General features: G+C 34.8%; 3 protein-coding genes across 3 annotated transcripts in view; 2 read left to right on the plus strand and 1 right to left on the minus strand.

The window, feature by feature from the left end:
- Positions 1-1,405: 1,405 nt before the first annotated feature.
- CBG07990 lies at positions 1,406-2,804 on the minus strand (the record flags this gene model as incomplete). The annotated part of the gene is made up of 2 exons (XM_002646066.1): positions 1,406-1,709; positions 2,158-2,804. The coding sequence occupies 2 exons, from the start codon at positions 2,802-2,804 to the stop codon at positions 1,406-1,408; spliced, it is 951 nt and encodes a 316-aa protein (XP_002646112.1).
- Positions 2,805-4,115: 1,311 nt separating this feature from the next.
- Positions 4,116-5,446, plus strand: CBG07991 (the record flags this gene model as incomplete). Its single annotated transcript, XM_002646067.1, has 2 exons — positions 4,116-4,780; positions 5,161-5,446. 2 exons carry the CDS (start codon positions 4,116-4,118, stop codon positions 5,444-5,446), a joined length of 951 nt encoding a protein of 316 aa, XP_002646113.1.
- Positions 5,447-13,186: 7,740 nt separating this feature from the next.
- Positions 13,187-15,451, plus strand: part of CBG07992 — a gene marked incomplete at both ends in the record, with an annotated part of 5,714 nt that continues 3,449 nt past the window's right edge. The window contains 4 exons of the mRNA XM_045241524.1: positions 13,187-13,282; positions 13,568-13,765; positions 14,309-14,493; positions 14,994-15,124. Of these exons, the coding sequence (XP_045093626.1) occupies positions 13,187-13,282; positions 13,568-13,765; positions 14,309-14,493; positions 14,994-15,124 (610 nt within the window). The remainder of the gene's footprint in view (positions 13,283-13,567; positions 13,766-14,308; positions 14,494-14,993; positions 15,125-15,451) is intronic.

The following is a 15,451-nucleotide window of genomic DNA, read 5'->3' on the forward strand; positions in this document are numbered from 1 at the left end:
TTCTCTAACATCTCAAACATCATAAAAAAGGGATAAAAATTGATAGAAAAGGATAGGAATGGAGAGAAAAAGGAGAATTAAAAATTCAATATTATAAAAATGTGTGAGAAAATGAAAAAAAAATCGGAAGATAAATATAAATATGGAATCGGAATTGAATCGTTTTTCGGCGCCGATCGAAAGGAAGAGAACGAGAGAGTGTGTGTTATGAAGAGACGCAGACACGGCGCGTGTCAAGTGAGGAGAGAGGGTGTGGCATGGAGAGACGCAGACACACAGAGAGGGAGAGAAGAGGAGAGCCGTTCGCTTGGGGAGGTGAAAGGTGACACGTGGATTTTCTGTAGAAAATGACTGAAAATAGCCAAAACTACAACCTACAAAAAATTCTAAGCCTCGGGAAAAGTGGAAATATCTGAAAATTCACGATTTTTGGTCTAAAAATCATGAAAAACAGTTGAAAACAAGCCGAGTTACAACGATTTGAAGATTTTACTGAGGCTTACACTACAAACTACAAAAATCCCTAAGCTTCAGTAAAAATTAAAACTGCCATAACTCGGCTCATTTTCACTCGTTTTCGCTCGTTTTTTGTCTAGAAATGACTCAAATTTTGTCGACTACAAACTACAAATATTTCTAAGCCACAGGAAAATGAAAATTGCTGAAATTAGGCTTTTTTTTCTGAAAATCTGAAAATAAATTTTCAGAAAACTGAAAATAGCGGAAACTACAAACTACAAAATTTTCTAATCCTCACAATCAGGAAAACATCAGAACTGACGAAAACTCTTGAAAACTTGGGAGTTGGAAACAAACACTTCAGAAGAAGACGTCTTCACCGGAAGAAGAATAAAAAAGTGGGCGGAGTCGGCACGACGCCTCCGTCATTTTCCATTTCTATTTATTTATATAACCCTCATATATATTTATATTGCTCTTTTGAAATGGAAAACTCAAAGAAAGAGTATTTGCGCGTAAGATATGGTGTGTTGTACGCAATTGCACTGCATACAGAAATCAAAAAAGTTTATTTGGCAGAAAAAGGACAAAAACTGGAGAATTAAAAGGGGGAAAATGACAAAAAAATATCATATAAATAGGCGAAAAGTTATAAATGTTAGTTTTTTAAAAGTAAATATTGAAAATTGAGAGAAAATATTAATAGAAATCTATAAAATATGGGGAAAATAGTTTAAAATGGGATTTTTTAAATTTTTTCCTTTTTTTTTGTAAAGTCAATATTGAAAATAGATGGAAAATAGTGATAAAAAGCTATAAAGTATGTAAAGATATAGATTAAATCGCGCCGAAGGCGCACCAAACAGGCTGGTATCAATAAAAAGCTATAAAATATGTAAAAATGGCTTGAAATGTGCGATTTTCCAATGCCAAGCATTGAAAAAAATCACCAAACAATCATAAAAATATAACGTCTTCCTTGTTTTCTTCGATCTTTTTGCAGGGCAATATGCATTGGCTGAGCTCCTTCTTCAAGCACCACCACGTCTTCAATCTCATCTTCCTCATCACTTTGCTCCAAATTCCATACTCTTGAGATCCTTGTACATTCTTCAATTTCATACTGCTGAATTGGGGCATTTTCAAAGGATAGGTTGTATAGGTTGTGTCCAATTGTTGCCATCCTTCCATCAGCTCTAGTTATGTCGAAGCCACCATGCAATTGATACAACTGATTGTCATTGGTGAATCTTTAAAATTATGAACATTTTAATTATTTCTCTTCATCTACAGTACCAGTCAATAAGAATTTGACGCAGTTCAAAGATTCTAGCTTCATTTAAAATTCCTTTTTTTGAGATTTTTTGAAAGAATTTTATAAAAGTTTGCGTCTAATCGAAAAACAGTCAAAATTTCCTTCAATCCTGTCCAAAAATCACGTTTCTAGCGCATCTAGGAACCGAGATACAGCGATTTGAAGTTTCCAAGGTTAGAGACGCAGACGACGAGACACACTGCGTCCCTAACCTCCTAACACTTCAAATGGCTGTATCTCGACTCTCCGTGCTCCGATTTTGTTGGTTTTTGGCTCAAATTTTGGTACTGTATTTCTGAGACAAAATCTCTTACCTAAACGTCTTTCTAGTTCTTCTAAAGTCTCCTAATTCAGCATCTAGTCCTTCCAACATCGTTCTTCACTTCACTCTCTCTTTCAGAGGCAACCTAATCTCTTGGATCCTTCCATTTGATGTTTCTTCCTTCCAACTTCTCAAAAACTGATTCATATCCAAATTGGTCAGGTCAGTTTGATAAAAATCCATTCTGATTGCATCCATGCTTCTCATCATTTTCCTATCCAACCAATCTTTGCCACTTCCAGTCAACACATCCATTTTGAAGTTTACAGAAGAAACTTGGCAACGTTCAGAATACGTAGTCTGTATTTCCATGCGTCCAACGTCTCGTGTCATGTTCTCCAATAGGAATTTGAGACTTGGTTCGTCTTTAGCTACAACATTCAGAGATGGTATCTTTCCAGATTCCCAATTGAAACCATTCATCCATTCCACATATGGCTTCATCTTTTCTGCATTCCATTCCTCTCCAATTTCTAATCGCAATGTTTCATGTTTCACTTCAAAGACCTCTTGTAATTGGACCACGAGGAATACGAAATTCTCACAGGAATTCTTGAAATATACTGGATAATGAAAGTTACCCTTGTAGAACCATTCACTCCCGGTGAACGGTACGAAATGAAGTCTCCAAGATTTTACAATCCGATTTTGTGAATCCCGAGTGACCAAGTCAACTTGAGAGAAGTTGTTGAATGAGGATATATGCATTCCAAGTGTTTGTTTTCTGATTGATTTCGATATTGATGTAGTCCTTTTTGAAAGTGTGGAGAAATGGAATCTCGAAGAAAACATAATAATTGGATGGCATAACTTTGAGCTCAATTATCTCGGCTTTTGTAGCAGATATTTAAAAATTGTCAACTAACAAAATGTTATTGATCTTGTGATAAACATTTTATCAGTTGATCATTTTTTTTTATATCTGTCACAGGACTCGAGGTAATTAGGGTTGAAGTGGCAGGTGCACCCCCTTGATTCTCATCTCTCGAGAGGTTCGATTACTTTGACCTAACTTATTTCGGTTCCTGTGAGAGATATCAAAAAGTGGTCAACAAACAAAGTATTGCTGATATAATGATAAACATTTTATCAGTTGACTATTTTTTTTGTATCTGTTACAGTAACCGAGATATATAAGCTTAACGTTAAGTGGACTTCTATTAAAGCGTTTAGGATAGCTTACATTTCCGTTAATTCCCAATTTGCATAAATTTCGCTTTGAATGACGTGGGGAAGTTTGAAAAGTGAAATTCGGGTCCGATTTGGTGGTGGAGAAGACATTTTTCTGGAATTTTGTTTTAAAAATAAGTTTGTGGCGATAAAAGGAACACAAGATTGTTGGTTTAGGGTTTTCAATGGTCCAAGGGGTGCATGAAATGAGGCAGGTGGCTGGTTGGACACATATCGATTGGGAAAGGACGGACCAGGCAAAATGGCTCTTTCTCTCCAAGATGAGCGGATAATGAAGGGCAATGGCCATCTGCCTCATTCCGTGCGTGCATTGGACCATAATCCTTTGCAAACCAACCATTTTTGTGTTCCTCTTGTCCAAGATCATTTTTAAGTCAAATTTTAGGAAAAATGTCATCTTCTATTTCAAATCGAACCCGTATCCGACTTTTCAAACTTCCATACCTCGTGCAAAACGAAATTTATGCGTATTGGGATTTAATTGAAATGTAAGTTATCGTAAACATTCTAACAGAAGCCCACCCAATGTTAAGCCCATATATCTCGGTTCCTTCAACAGATTTCAAAAAATAGTTAACTGACAAAATGTTTATCATAATATCATTAACATTTTGTCAGTTGATTATTTTTTAATATCTGTTACTGGAACCGAGATAAGTGAACTCAAAATTATGTCATCCAATTATTAATTTTCTCTTCAGATTCCACTTCTCAAGAATCTCAAAAAGGACTACATCAATTTCAAAAAAACTCAGAAAAGATAAAAATCTTGCGATGGATTTATCCCCCTTCAGTGATTGCTCTCAAATTATGCTATATACTCGGTAAATGGGCTGGAATCGAAAATATTGGAGACTTCGATTCCATCCGCTGACAGGATATGGTATGCCCTACAAAGATGATGACTATTATCAAGTGTACATGAAGAATTCCAGTGAGAATTTCGTATTCCTCGTGGACCATTTACAAGATGTCTTTGAAGTGAAAATTGGAGCATTGGAACTAGGTGTCAGAGAGGGAATGAACGTAGAGAAGATGAAGCCGTATGTGGAATGGATGAATGGTTTCAATTGGGAATTGGGAAAGATACCAGCTCTAAGGGTGGTGTCATCGAGGAACGAGCTAAGTCTCAAATTCCTATTAGAAAACCTGAAGCAAGGTGTTGAACGGATGGATATAGAGGTTTTATATTGTCGAAATCCCATAAAGTGCTCTTCCGTAAACTTCAAAGTGGATGTATTGACTGGAAACGGAGAGGAATGGTTGGCAACAGAAACGATGAAAAGTATCGATCCAATTAGAATGGATTTACGGGAGACTCATTTAAGCAATTTGGATATGAATCAGTTTTTGAGAAGTTGGAAGGAAGGAACATCAAATGGAAGGATCCAAGAGATTAGGTTGCCTCTCAAAGAGAGAGTGAAATGGAGAACGATGTTGGATGGATTGGATGCTGAATTAGGAGACTTCAGAAGAACTAGAAAGACGTTTAGGTAAGAGATTTTGTCTCAGAAATACAGTACCAAATTTTGAGCCAAAAACCAACAAAATCGGAGCACGGAGAGTCGAGATACAGCCATTTGAAGTGTTAGGAGGTTAGGGACGCAGTGTGTCTCGTCGTCTGCGTCTCTAACCTTGGAAACTTCAAATCGCTGTCTCTCGGTTCCTAGATGCGCTAGAAACGTGATTTTTGGACAGAATTAAAGAAAATGTTGGCTGTTTGTTTTTATTAGAAACAAATGTTTACAAAATTGTTCTGAAAAAACCTCAAAATAAATTTGAAATCGAATCAAATTCGCTAAAAAGCGCGTTTTTGTATATTTTACTATAGCTATAGATGAAAGGAAAATTTAAAACTTTAAAATGTTTAAAGATTCACCAATGACAATCAGTTGTATCAATTGCATGGTGGCTTCGACATAACTAGAGCTGATGGAAGGATGGCAACCATTGGACACCATGGATACAACCTGTCCCACGAAGATAATCCATGGCAACAGTTTGAGATTGAAGAATGTGCAAGAATCTCAAGAGTGTGGAATTTGGAAGAAAGTGATGAGGAAGATGAGATTGAAAAGGGAGATGGTCAAGGGTATATCGAATGGATAAAGCGATATAGAAGAGAAGAAAGACGCAATATCTTTATGATTGTGTGGTGAAGCAAACTAGAAGAGCTCTCTTAACTTTGAGTTCAATTATCTCATTTCCTGAAAGAGATATCAGAAAGTGGTCAACAGATAAAATTTTTGTCATAATATCACCAATATTTTATCAGTTGACAAATGTTTGATATCTATTACAGGAAATGAGATATATTTGCTCAACCTTAACAATATACGATAATTCCTGGAATTTCTGGATTTTTTCTAGCAGTTTTTCTTATCATTATGTTGTCATCTTTATCTAATTTTGCACTTTTTTTTCAATATTTCAAAATAAATTGTTCTTGCTTTTTCCTTTCCTTTTTCCTTATTTGCATACATATATTACTGTGAAACTAGGCCACCCGACCCGCCAACTTTGAGCCCATGTATCTTGATTCTTGTGAGAGATATCAAAAAGTAATCAACTGATAAACTGCTTCTCATAATATCAGCAATATTCTATTAGTTTATTACTTTTTGTTATCTTTCACAGGAACTGAGATAATTGAGTTCAAAGTAATTGGACCTCCCGAGAGGTGAGAGGCAAAGAGGGGAGCACCTGTCTGTTTAAACTTATATATTTCAGTTCCTGTAATAGATATCAAAATATGGTCAACTAACAAACTTTTTCTGATATTATGATAAAAAAATTATCAGTTGACACCTTTGTGGTATCTCTTACTGGAACCAAGATACATGAGCTCAAAGTTTACAGGATTTTGTGTACACTGCTCACCAAAATTACAGTAACCTCAATAAAATTTTTATTTTTTTTTCAAGTGACCGGCAGACCAAAAAAGAACCAAAAGACCTTGAAATCTAGAAGATTTCGAAAGTAGAAAAAAGGACAAAAAGGCCATAAAATGATCGGGGAAACCCATAAAAATTCACAGTCCGTCGAATTGAACGACCGCCAAAAAATGTTCCCATCATTTATTTGAATTTTCGTCTTATTTTTTTGCTTATTTTAGGTAAATATTGCTGAAAGTGTGAGAAAATATGCTGTAAAATTCAAAAATCCTAGAAAATTCCTGAAAAAACGGATAGAAATTGTTGAAAATGATGATTTCTAGGTTATCTGTCTGTAAACCTGTAAATCCAGATGTCCGTCTTATCAATAGAAATAAAAAGTCTATTTTTGGATTCTTTTTGTCTCCTGGAAATAAATGTTTTATTGTTTTTACTGATAATGTTTCTTATTTTTAGATTTTTATTTTTCCAGAATTTTCCAAATTTATTTTTTTTCCAATTTGGCGAATTTTTCCAAAAAATAAAATTTTGTTCAAAAAAAAAGGTGTGACTCGATTTGATAAAGAAGAATAACATGTTTATTTTTTTGGTAAATACATACATACATAAAAAATAATGTTCTGTTTATTTCATACTTTTTGAATGTAAACCGGAAAATAATTTTTTTTTTTTGGAATTCAAAATTTTCGATCCCTAAAGTTTAGACTCAAAAATCTCAATTTCCAGAGAAGATTAAAAAAAAGTGGTCAACTAGTAAAATGTAGAAAATTTAATTCTCTATATTTTTTTAGTTGATTACTTTATTGTATCTTTTTTAGAAATTGTGATAATTAGGGTCAAAGTAGGTAGGGTCCCCTTCCATCTTCCTCTCGGCTGTCGCGCCTTCCACCCCACCTACTTTGACCCTAGTTATTTCAATTTCTAAATAAGATTTTAAAAAAGTGGTCAATTACTAAAATGTAGGAAATTCAATGGTCTATATTTTACGAAGTGACCACTTTTTAAAATGTTGACTGAGAGCCGAGTTATGGACGGTGGAAAGAGCGGTCCCCCGGTGCGCCAGGAGGGGGGAGAGAGGGCGCCACCCACCCCAACTGTTTTGACCCTAATTAACTCAATTTCTCGAAAAGATACCTAAAAGTAGTAAATTTAAAAAAAGTTAGGAAATTTAATTTTACACATTTTACTAGTTGACCACGTTTTTGTATCTTTACCGAGAACCAAGATATGGACCGTGGAAAGAGCGGTCTCATGGAGCGCCATGAGGGGGGAGGGTGCCGCCCAACCCACCTACTTGGATCCTAATTATCTCAATTTCTAGAATAGATACCAAAAAGTGATCAGCTAATAAAATGCAGGAAATTTATTTTTACACATTTTACTAGTTGATCACTTTTTTGTAACTTTTATAGAAATGGAGATAATTTGAGCCAAAGTAAACTGATTTTTTTCGTTGAAAAATCGGAATTTTTGGTTCCAAAAAAGCTGAGAACTTTCTAGAAAAAGGGCTAAAATTGTGATGGAATTTGATAAAAAGCTCTGAAACTTAAAAACTAGCCAAAAAATTGGATTATTTGAAAGTTTTTAGAAAATTCATAATTCCCAAAAAATTCAAATTTTCTAAAATTCCATTTTAATGCATTTCCTGTCTTTTTAATCTATTTTTTCATCTAATTCATTTTCTTATTCTTTTCTCGATTTCAATTCATCATAATTTGTCCCATTCTTTCTTTATCTTGATTAATTATTCCAAAAATCTCGCCCTTCCTTCTCTCTCTCTCTCTCTCTCTCTCTCTCTCTCTCTCTCTCTCTCTCTCTCTCTCTTTTCTGAAAAAACTAGTTCTCTCTGAAATTTCCCAAAAAATTTGAACTGCAAAAATTTTATATTTTTAGTACTCTCTATAAAACTGGTGTCATAAAAATGTAGTACTTTTTGCTCTTCGAATGGCTGGAATTGTCATTCTTTTGAATTTTTTATTTTTGAATTCCTTGAAAAAATGTGAAATTGAAAAAATGTTAATTTCGAAAAAAAAATTTCTTATCAATAAAAATTCAAAATAGAGTTTTTTTGAGTACTTCCTGTGATCATAATCATAAAAAAAAAGAAAACATAATCATAAAAAAAAGAAAAAATGGAAAACAACAATTTTGAAATTTTGAAAAAAAAATTCACAGTCAAAAATTATAACAGCTCCCAAAGAGGGCACGCTGGGCTGAGGAAAAGCCGCGCATTGTATACGCCATCTCCCCCATTCCTTTGTTGCGTGCCGTGGTGTAGTGGCTAGCTCGCCAGGCTTTTGCCCACAAGGTCGCTGGTTCGAGTTCGCTTGCCGATAACTTTTTTTCCTTTTTTCTACTTTTGTGTAGTCTAGAAATACGTTTATTTTGAAATTTTGGAAATATTAACTCCTTCAGTTTCCATAAATATTTACATTTTCAACTTCAAATTTCCATTTTTAGCTTTTTTTAAAGCTCTGTTTTCTATTTGTCACCTACTTTTCAACCAACCAAATAAAAATTAAAGCACTTCCTGTTATCAATTTTTTTTCAAATTTTAATGTTAAAAAAGTGTCTTATGACTAGTAAAGTAACCAAAAGAATTCAGAAAACGCCCAAATAACAGTAATTATTTACTTCAAAACTAACAACTCATGACAAATTCCTTCCGGTTTAATCAGAGAGCAACAATACCAGCTACTTAAAGGGGTTTTATTTAAAAGAAAACTAATAAAACCAGTTCTAGACCTTTTAAAAAAGCCGAAAAAAGAACTTTGCAGTCAGCCGGACTCGAACCCGCGACCTTGTGGGCAAAAGCCTGGCGCGCTAGCCACTATACCACGGCACGCAACGGAGAGAGTAGGGGGAGATGGCGTATACAATGGGCGGCTTTTTCGAAGCCGCTTGCCCCCTCTTTGGAGCTCGTGTGTTTTAACTTTTTGACTGTAATTTTTTTTTCTGAAGTTAGTTTTGCATTTTCAGACAATTTTCTACACAAGAAATGTCTGAAAAATGGAATAAATTAGTCAAAAAACATAATAATAACGATGAGCAATTCCAGACGAAATTGGAATTTTCTGTTTTGTATATTTTTCTTTATTATTAATTTTCTTCGTCTTTTTTGTATACATTGAGGAAAAAAAATGAAGAAAGAAAGATATAAAAATGTACATTTTTCTCATATTCTTTTGTAGAAAATTTTCATTTTTCTTCTGTTTTGGAGTACTGTATTTTTCAAACTTCCTGGAACTTTTGAACTAGTTTCTGATGTAACTTTGCACTTTCAAACCATCACTTATTTGTAGTTTGTAGTGAATTTCACTACAAACTACACATTTCCAACTACCTATAACTTCTGGAAATCAAAAAAAAATATTTCGAAAAATATTTTTTTTCTAAAAATTCCCATATCACAATTTCTGGGAATTTTCCAAAAATTCAATAAAAGACTATTTTGCAGCCGCCCTCTCTCTCTTTTCCTATATTTGCATATTGTTCTCAATAGGCAAAATCGAAAAAGGGATTGCTGGAAAAAAAGGAATCGTTCTCTCTTTTTCCACCTCGGTTCTCCTCCGATTTCGATTTTTATGTCTTTTTTGTCTTTTTTTTTTGGAATGTGGAGGTTGAATTCTCTTTTGTTCCAATAGTTTTAATGGTTTTTAACTTGAAATTCTTCAAAGATAGGCTCAAATAGTGATTTTTGGGTATAGGTTTTTAAAACCAAAATATCTCAATTCCTGAAACAGATACAGAAAAGTAGTTGACTAATAAAATGCAGCATATGAAATTTTCTATATTTTATTAGTTAATCAATTTTTGATAGCTATAACTTGAACTGAGATATATAGAGTTAAAGTAGGCGGGGCCGGCGGCGCTCTCCTCCGCACCCCATGGGTCGGCGGCGCCCCCCTGGCGGAGGGCGCGCCAAGGGACCTTGAAAGGCCTGCTCTTTCTACCCCTATATCGTGGCTCCCGTTAAAGATACAAAAAAGTTTTAAGATACAAAAATGTAGCCAATTAAATTTCCTATACTTTATTAGTTGACAACTTCTTTCTATCTTTTTTAGAAATCAAGATAATTAAACTCAAAGTTGCAGTAAACAAATTGCACCTAAAAATGTCAGCTGAAATTAAACAAATATTTTTATCTTTCCCTTTTCAAATTTTGTTTCTTCTGGGAATTAGTTAAAGAACATTTATAAATAAACAGAAAGTGATTTATATTTTTCGATGTCTCTCCCCTCCTCACACTCTCTCTATTATCACTGATATCAATGGGTCATAAATTATCAGCCACTGTAACCCCATTAATTTTTTTTCTATTTCGTCGTTCATTCCATTCAATTTTGTTTAAAGGGAGGGGCATAGAATGATAATGATGATAAAAGAGAGAGAGAGAGAGTTCTGTCTGTGTGTCTATTTGTCCTAGCTGGTTAGGCTGGCCAAAATGGCGTTTTCTGGCGCCATACGCCGCTTTTAATTTTTGCACTGGCCGCCAGTGTCAGTTTTTAAAGCGGCGTGAATCGCCAGTAAAATTTTTTACTGGCATTAAACGCCAGGTTTTGAAAATATGAGTTTTTCAATAGAAAATACTTCATTGAGAAAAGATTGAAAAATCCAAAACAGTGAAAAGGAATGAAATTGATATTTTTAGACCTTCGAAATATTTGATGACTTCTGGAATTCTGTTTGAAATTCTGAAAATCTGGTGTCTGAAACTTCTGAAATTTTTTTCCAAATTTCAGAATTTTAAGAAGTCTATGATTTGTGTAATTAAAAAATAACAATTTATGGATTTCATGGAACTGTACTCTTTCCTGGAAATTTCCGGAACTTCGAATTTTCAGGATTCAAGTAATTTGAATTTCCCGGAAATTTCAGTATTTTAATTGTTTTTCAAGAACTATTTTCGGAGTTTCTGTACTGTCATACTTTACATTTTTGAATAATCAAAAATTTCTTAATTCCTAAATTTCCGAAATTTAAAATGTCAGGATCTCTGAACTTTGGAGTTTTTTAAAACCTGCATTCTGAAGTCCCGAGAATCAAAATTTACAACTTTAAATTCAAAAAGCCTAAATATATACTTCTGAACTAAACCTCGATCTAGACATAATCACAATAACTATTAATGGAAGACTAGTGGTAACTTCTAAAATACCAAATTCGTTCTAACATTTTATAATTCCCATTCTCACCCTTTAAACTCAATCATTTGACTTCTTGTGAAACATATGACAAAACTGTCAACTGCCAAAATGTTTTTCTTGGCATTTGGAGCATTTTATCAGTTGACAGTTTTCTTTTATCTTTCATAAGAACTGAGATAATCAAGATTGAAGCTACAGTAAGGGGATATTGGTGAATCAAAAGGTAAATTCAATTCTCAAAAAGAAAGCGGCGTTTGACGCCGGTTTAAATTTTGAACAGGCAAATATTGCCTGTTTAAAATTTCGCTGGTTTTTAATGCAAATCACGTGAAATTGAAAGGCCCATAACTCTGGCACTGGCGGCCAGCAACAACCCTATAGCTGGTATTCCACCCTCCAACTCAACTTACTTTGACCATAATTATCTCAAGTATTACAAAAGATACCAAAAAGGAGCAAGCTAGTAAAAGATAGGAAATTTAATTTTACACATTTTACTAGTTGATCACTTTTCAAAAAGTTCACCAGGAGCCGAGATATAGGGCTCTCAAGGCGCGCCACCTAAGAGAAGTGGAGGGTACCTCCACCTACTTTGACTTTAATTATCTCGATTTCTAAGAAAGATACCAAAACGTGATTAACTACAAAAATATAGGAAATTCAATTTTACACATTTTATCTGTTTACCACTTCTTTGTATCTTTGCCGTAAGCTGAGATATGTATGGTGGAAAGTGCAGAGCTTAGAAGCCCCCCCCCCCCCCCCTCAACTACTCAAAAATATGAAACCAAATTCTAAACATTTTGCTAGTTGACTACTAAAAACCTAAATTAATTAAGGTTTTAGTTAGATATATCAAAATTTATGCTCTTCAGATTTTGCAGCTAAAAATTTAGCTAGAAGTCAAGAAAACTATTAATTGTTAAACTTTTCGAAAGTAAAATTTTACTAGCTATCGAATGGTATAAAAATCAAGTATCTAGCAAACAAACTAATCGAGTTATGATCAAAAATTTAGAAGCTATTTTTTCAACGTTTTTGGAAAAATGTACTTTGGAAGTTTTAGCTAAATTTATAAGTTTTGTCTGTCCCCATTGATACTGATAACATGATAAATCCTACAGCTACCTCCCGAGCTTCGCGGTCACACTTTTGCCTTTTATGCTCCGCCCCTTTGGCCCCGCCCCTTTCGCTGTGTTCACAATTTAAACTTTGAGAAAAAAGGCACAGTAACCAAGACAACTTTATATATTTCTAGAAATCACCTGATTTCCTACTTCTCATTTTGATCATCAGTCAGTGCCTTCTTACAGTACAGTGTCGTCGTCGCGCTCATAAATTGACTACTCGTTGATTTATGGGCCATTTCTCTGCGTCTCTCACTCTCTCGCTCTCATTTTGACGAACCCATTAGACGGAACTTTTTATCTTGTCTGTATTTGGGTTTTATTCTTATCACCCTTATCACTATAGAAATCAGAGAAGAATCGGGGTGATAATTTCACTTTTTAGGGGGTTTTGAATTTTCAGTTTTTTTTTGGATTTTTCGAATTTTCAAGCTCAACTTTCGCTGGAACTCGAAAATTCTTAAATTTTTGAACTCAACTCATCAAACCGGTCAAAATAAGTATAATCATGTTATATTCCTGTAAATTTTGAAATTTTCCCTTTAAAGGCGCATGGACCTCAAAAATTTTGAAAATTTTGGAATTCATCTAAAAGCTATCGTGTTTTAGCTCATTTTGAAGCACTCAATGAGCTGAAATCAAAAATTTGCTTTTCAAAAAAAAATTTGGATTACTATAGTTTTAATTTTTTGCTTTTTTTCAATTTTTCGAAAATTCCAAAAATTTCAGAAATGGGCACGAAAAAAGTGTATACAGTGAATTCCGACGGGAAGCTTCCCCAGAAGCATTCGGAGACCTCGATGGCTTCTTCAGACTCGTCGAGTACGGTAGGTCACAAACTACAAACTACAAAATTTAAAAAATCATTGTTCTGTGACGATTCTGAGCAATGTTAGACATATTTGGAAGGTACACTTTAATAGTTCGCAAACTACAAACTACACAAATGTTCTGTTTTGTACTTTGTAGTTTGTAGTCTCCCACATGTACAAACTACAAAACTCAAAAATATTCCAACCCCTCTATCTTGGCTCAAAATCATCGTAGAAAGCTCATTTTTGGCTCAAAAAATTCCATTTTTTGTAGTTTGTAGCCAATAATGTAGTTTGTAGTATCACAATTCACATGGAATCTCATGGGCCATGGCGGCAGTGTTCATCGTTGGAGACATGATGGGCGCCGGAATGATCTCTCTTCCACTGTCACTTGGAAGAGCCGGGCTTATTGCTGGTGTCGTTTTGATCCTTTTGGCTTCATTATTTTCTGGATACACTGGAATTCAGTTGGGCGAGAATTGGGAGATGATGCAGGTCAGTTTGAACTTTAAAGTAGGCTTTTAGGATGATTTTGAGCCGAGTTATGGTCACTTTTAATTATTTTTTCGGTGTCCTGAAGCTTAGGCGGCTTTCTAGTTTGTAGTCTTCGTAGTTTTTGTAGTTTCTTGTGATTGTTAAGTTTTGAACGTTTCGTAGATTATTTTGGTTTTAAAATAAGAGTTCTACGACAATTTTGAGCGGAGTTATGATCAAATAAAATATTGTGAAAGTGGCTGTCTTGCCTTTGGCGCGAAACATCAAAAACCATACTGTAACTCGCTTCGTAGTAGAGCTAGAAAGCTCATTTTTGTTTTAATAAAAATTTCAACGAATTTCAGATATAAAACACCTAAAATGTGAGCCTATCAGACTAAGTCTGTGGTGCCTTCTGCGCATTTTCCTTCGTCCAAACTGTAAAAAAGATAGAAAATCCTAAAATAGTCGTAACTGAACTCGAAGAAAGTATAGTAGAAGCTTGATTTTTAACCCGAAATACTTCCATGTTCTTGTAGTTTGTAATCTACTTAAACTTTTCAGATCCGGTGGCCAAAGTACCGTACCCATTGCCGTCGGCCGTACCCAGAGATGGCGTACCGAGCGTTGGGAAATTGGGCGCGACAAGCGGTCGCTGTCTGTTTGGTTGTCTCGCAATTTTTGATTGCCTGTGTACTTTTGTTAATTTCTGCTGAGAATTTTACAAATCTACTGAACACTTTCTTTGGGTAAGTAGGGGAAATGAGAGAAAAAAAAATGAGTAAAATTTCGAAAATCTCAAAAAAAAAAGATGAAAAATGACCGGATTTTAAGGGTTTTCAAATTTTTTCGATTTGCTTGAAAATTTCAGAATAAACAAAACATATATAAGGCTTCATTTTTGTAGTTGACAGCTTTTTCTGAAAACCGAGTCCTTGGGAGATATGCCACGTAGAAAAGAGGTGGTGTATTGGCGCCCGGCGGCGCCTAGTGGTCGGTGGCGCCTTGAGGCATGCCCTCTTCCACGTGGCATATCTCTTCAGGACTTGATTTTCAGAAAAAGTTGTTAAAAACAAAAATGAAGCTCTAGTTTTGTTTAGTACAATCATAAAATTTCAAAAAATTCCCTTGAGATTGAGCAATCTTACTGTTAGGTCTGTCTAGTCCCTGGGGGAGCCGGGCGGAATCAAAGGGGGATGGAATATTGTTTGGTGCTAGGAATTCGAATTTTAGAATGCTTATTTTTCAGCCTCCATCTAGATTTCTGCATTTTCATTGTCGCTATTGCTCTGGTTCTCTGGCCATTCTCAATGCTCCAATCGCCAATGGATTTCTGGCAACTTGCAGTGATTTCGGCACTATCTAGTACCGTGGCAGCAGGTTTGTGCATCATAGCTCCCCAGGACCTGATTTTCCGAGAAAACTGTCAACTAGCAAAATAACGCTCTTGTTTTGTTTAGTCTACTCTAAAATTTTCTATGAATTCGATTTTGTTTAAAGTATTTCCCGAGACGTTTGAAAATGTCGATTATTCGGTTAAAATCGAAAATAACACAGGAATTTTCAGTTCCAAAGTTAACTAATTAGAACTTATCGGATTTTTTTTGAAAATTTTAGATTAGACCAACTTAACCAGAGCTTCATTTTTGTAGTTAACAACTTTTTCGAAAAATCAAGTCTGAGGAGATATGCCACGTGTAAAAGGGC

The sequence above is a fragment of the Caenorhabditis briggsae genome, assembly GCF_000004555.2.
Source record: "Caenorhabditis briggsae complete genome, chrI, whole genome shotgun sequence".
Taxonomy (NCBI): Eukaryota; Metazoa; Nematoda; class Chromadorea; order Rhabditida; family Rhabditidae; genus Caenorhabditis; species Caenorhabditis briggsae.